The sequence below is a fragment of the Salvelinus fontinalis genome, unplaced genomic scaffold (genome assembly GCF_029448725.1).
Source record: "Salvelinus fontinalis isolate EN_2023a unplaced genomic scaffold, ASM2944872v1 scaffold_1639, whole genome shotgun sequence".
In the NCBI taxonomy this organism is placed as follows: domain Eukaryota; kingdom Metazoa; phylum Chordata; class Actinopteri; order Salmoniformes; family Salmonidae; genus Salvelinus; species Salvelinus fontinalis.
This window is the reverse complement of record NW_026601848.1, coordinates 1-4,770: the sequence shown is the minus strand read 5'-3', so window position 1 is coordinate 4,770 and position 4,770 is coordinate 1. Positions and strand designations below refer to the sequence as shown.

General features: G+C 42.2%; 1 protein-coding gene across 1 annotated transcript; it reads right to left on the bottom strand.

The window, feature by feature from the left end:
* Positions 1-500: 500 nt before the first annotated feature.
* On the bottom strand, positions 501-4,351 carry LOC129849746 (focal adhesion kinase 1-like; the record flags this gene model as incomplete). Its single annotated transcript, XM_055916500.1, has 3 exons — positions 501-2,573; positions 2,793-2,873; positions 4,121-4,351. Coding segments are annotated over 3 exons (531 nt in total), but the record flags the coding sequence as incomplete, so codon positions are not given.
* Between the last annotated feature and the right edge of the window lie 419 nt (positions 4,352-4,770).

Below are 4,770 nucleotides of genomic sequence, written 5' to 3'. Positions count from 1 at the left end.
CAGGCAGAACAGTTGAAACTGGAGCAGCAGCATGACCAGGTGGACTGGGGAGAGCAAGGAGTCATCAGGCCAGGTAGTTCTGAGGCATGGTCCTTGGGCTCAAGTCCTCCGTGAGAGACAAAGAAAGAAAGAGAGAAAAAGAGAGAGAATTAGAGAGAGCATACTTAAATTCACACAGGACACAGGATAGACAGGAGAAATACTCCAGATATAACAGACTGACCCTGGCCCCCGACATAAACTATTGCAGCATAAATACTGGAGGCTGAGACAGAAGGGGTCGGGAAACATAGCAAGATCACATGTTTTGTATACGCTTGCATAAGATCGTTTGACTATATAAGCCTTACACCTCAGAGTGCATAACTGACCAGCGTCGTTATTGCAATTCTTATTAATAAAGATTGATTGTTTGAAGAAATAACAGTCTCTCTCACTTGGTTAGAATTTCCACAACAGTTGTACATGTTGTTTTTTTATACGGTTGATCGTCCAACTCATGAAAGAAACATGAAGACTCTCTCTTTATTCTGCTCCTCAGTATATCCCTTTCCACAGAGAATTCATTATTCATTCATTCATTTGTTTATCATTTCATTTTTATATGTCATTTCAGTCGATGCACTGAGATGCTATTGATGCAGTTCACTCACCTCCAACGCTGACTGCAATCAGAACATAAAAAAATGCCTGGAGCCTCATGACACTTGCATGACCACTGAGGATAAAGCTGGTGAGGGAACCAGGAGGAATAATAAACCTTGTTGAATAGCTTAGGAACTGGCTGTAGCCAACATCAATATCCAAATCAATATCATGACTTTACATGTTAAAGTCAGTCAATAGGTGTCCTCTCGCTTCTCAGTGATCTATCACAGATAGACCTAAATGATAAGCATGGTAACTTGTCAGTAAGCTATGAATAAGACTTGTGTAATAGCTGATTAGTATGAGAAGTACTGCTGAGATGACCCTTTAAGGTATTCATTCATTCCTGTTGGTGTTAAATGGGAACATGTGTTGATGAAATGTCGAGAAGTTTAAAATATGAATGTAAATCTATTAAACTATTGGAAAAATGATTCAGCTAAACACCATTAGGGAAAATAAATGACATGCTACACCATCCTTAGGCTGCCATTAATAAACACAGGAAAGCAATGTCACAGCTTAGTCTGTCATTCGTAAACACAGGAAAGCACTGTCACAGCTTTGGCTGTCATTCGTAAACACAGGAAAGCACTGTCACAGCTTTGTCTGTCATTCGTAAACACAGGAAAGCACTGTCACATCTTTGGCTGTCATTCGTAAACACAGGAAAGCACTGTCACAGCTTTGGCTGTCATTCGTAAACACAGGAAAGTACTGTCACAGCTTTGGCTGTCATTCATAAACACAGGAAAGCACTGTCACAGCTTAGGCTGTCATTCGTAAACACAGGAAAGCACTGTCATTCATAAACACAGGAAAGTACTGTCACAGCTTTGTCTGTCATTCGTAAACACAGGAAAGCACTGTCACAGCTTTGTCTGTCATTCGTAAACACAGGAAAGCAATGTCACAGCTTTGTCTGTCATTCGTAAACACAGGAAAGCGCTGTCATTCGTAAACACAGGAAAGCAATGTCACAGCTTTGTCTGTCATTCATAAACACAGGAAAGCACTGTCACAGCTTTGTCGTTTTGTCATCATTTTATTTCATCCGTTATTTTCTCCTATTTGACAAGATGGCCGACTGAGCCAAGACAAAATATATCCCAGTGTTTGTGATCCTCCATGAATCACTATTGAGCTTGTGACAAGTGTTAACAATGAAACAGACATGTTAGACGTAGTGTGAGGAGTTCAGTGTTCTGTCTACTAAAGCATAGAGGTTCCAGTTCAGTTCTGTTGTCCACGTCATCCCCCATTTGTCCTCTGGGGGGAGCAGTTTCTGAAGTGTGCCTCCTGATTCTTCTTCAGATGAAATCTGGGACTGTAGGAATTCACAGTTAGTCAGCCAACACAATCGGTGCAGCATAAAATAAAATACCTCTTCAAAGATTCCAAGTCAATAAAAAGGAGTGGTGTGTTGGGGAGTGAGGGTCAGAGGTGGTCGCTAGTCTGCCTGGTGATGCACCTGGAGTCCAGTCCATATGATGGCCCTGTAGAAGCAGTGCCCCGTTCAAATTCCTTCACAGTGCAATCTTCCTTATTCCTCCCTTCCTTGAAGTAATCACTGATTAGACATGAAAGAACAGGTGAACAAACCCAAGGGCGCCCCCACATGGCTTCCATCTGTCCAGACAGTCATTCAGCCAGAAGCTTTGAGTTGAGTCAGTTCATCCCACACTCCACACCCTCCTCCCCCAGCGCTAGTGAGGTGGCGGCCGGGCCTGGCCCAACATCCTGAGCCGGCTCTGGTCGATGACGTCTAGAAGGTTCTTGGCGTCTACGGCCAGGGCGTGGGCGGCCGTCAGCATCTGTTTCTTGTAGTCCTGCTGCAGGCTGGTCATGACGTACTGCTGGGCCAGCTTCATCTTGTTGATCAGCTCCGCCAGGTCAGAGTTCAACAGCTTCTGGGCCATCTCCACCTTTAAGATAAGATAGTACTTGATTAAAACATAAATGTTCCATATATTATTATTATAATAATATATTGAGAGATAAAATAGAAATAGGTTCAGTGAATGAACAGGGTGCATATATTCCAGTATTATGTAACTAATTAAAACAAAATGACCTGTATAAGAGAAGGCAGAGGGGACTAACATAGTACTGGATCAGAAATGGCCCATGCCTGGTTAACGTACCTCTCTGTGTGTGCTAGCTGGAAGTAACGTGATTGTTTCATCCACTGTGGCCAGGAGTGTTCTTAGTGCCAGACCCACATCCTGAAACACAAATATTCTCATATGAACCAATCCGAGAAATCTGCTCTGTCCCTTGTAGCTTAGTTGGTAGAACATGGCGCTCGCAACGCCAGGGTTGTGTGTTCAATTCCCACAGGGGACCAGTATGAAAATGTATGCACTCACTACTGTAAATCTCTCTGGATAAGAGAATCTACTAAATGACTCACTACTGTAAGTCTCTCTGGATAAGAGCGTCTGATAAATGACTCACTACTGTAAGTCTCTCTGGATAAGAGCATCTACTAAATGACTCAATACTGTAAGTCTCTCTGAATAAGAGCATCTGCTAAATGACTCACTACTGTAAGTCTCTCTGGATAAGAGCGTCTGCTAAATGACTCACTACTGTAAGTCTCTCTGAATAAGAGCATCTGCTAAATGACTCACTACTGTAAGTCTCTCTGGATAAGAGCGTCTACTAAATGACTCACTACTGTAAGTCTCTCTGGATAAGAGTGTCTGCTAAATGACTCACTACTGTAAGTCTCTCTGGATAAGAGCGTCTGCTAAATGACTCACTACTGTAAGTCTCTCTGGATAAGAGCGTCTGCTAAATGACTCACTACTGTAAGTCTCTCTGGATAAGAGCGTCTGCTAAATGACTCACTACTGTAAGTCTCTCTGGATAAGAGCGTCTGCTAAATGACTCACTACTGTAAGTCTCTCTGGATAAGAGCATCTACTAAATGACTCACTACTGTAAGTCTCTCTGGATAAGAGCGTCTGCTAAATGACTCACTACTGTAAGTCTCTCTGGATAAGAGCGTCTGATAAATGACTCACTACTGTAAGTCTCTCTGGATAAGAGCGTCTGATAAATGTCTCTCTGGATAAGAGCGTCTGCTAAATGACTCACTACTGTAAGTCTCTCTGGATAAGAGTGTCTGATAAATGACTCACTACTGTAAGTCTCTCTGGATAAGAGCGTCTGCTAAATGACTCACTACTGTAAATCTCTCTGGATAAGAGCGTCTGCTAAATGACTCACTACTGTAAGTCTCTCTGGATAAGAGCGTCTGCTAAATGACTCACTACTGTAAGTCTCTCTGGATAAGAGCGTCTGATAAATGACTCACTACTGTAAGTCTCTCTGGATAAGAGCGTCTGCTAAAAGTAAAAAAGGTCAAATGGATAAAACATTTCCAAAAAGAGCGAAACGTAAACGTTTTGCTACAATGAACCCTGATGATTGAATGTGGAGATAATGAACACTGTGTCTCTCCTACCTTGACCATTGGCACGTATTCCTCGGGAGGCGCAGGCTGAATTTTACTGGACATCTCTATGACAGCCTTCACCAGTCCTGTGACATTCTCATAGACCTTGTCATTAGAGCGGTCCAGGTTAGCAGTGGGTGGTGGGCTGATCTCCTGAGGCTGGAGCTGAATGAAGGAGAAAAATACACTGTGAGCAGAGATGGAGAAATAACCGAGAGGGACAGATGATTCATATAATGTTCAACCTTGCATTTCTTAACTCTCACCAAAAGATGGCAGTATATATCACCAGTCAGTCAACACCAGTCATTCATGGTAGTAAATCACAATGACAAAAACCCAAGGAATTTGAAATGTTTGTAGAGACTGTCACCAGCGGCTAAATCAAGTCAAACATATCCTTGATATTGTACATGGGGTCAAAAGAGGGTTAGAGGTTATGTTAGGAAGATGTCAGCATCTGGAATAAACAATACATTCTATAATGGAGTTATTTGGAATTCAGCATTATTCCTAAATCATGTCAAAAGTGCACAGAACCCATTTAGGAAGAAGTCAGTGTGTTATGTTTAGCATTCAAAGGGTTGTTTGAAACAATGTCGTAGACAAACACATTATTATGGACACAAACACAGATCTGAACATACACTACATGGCCC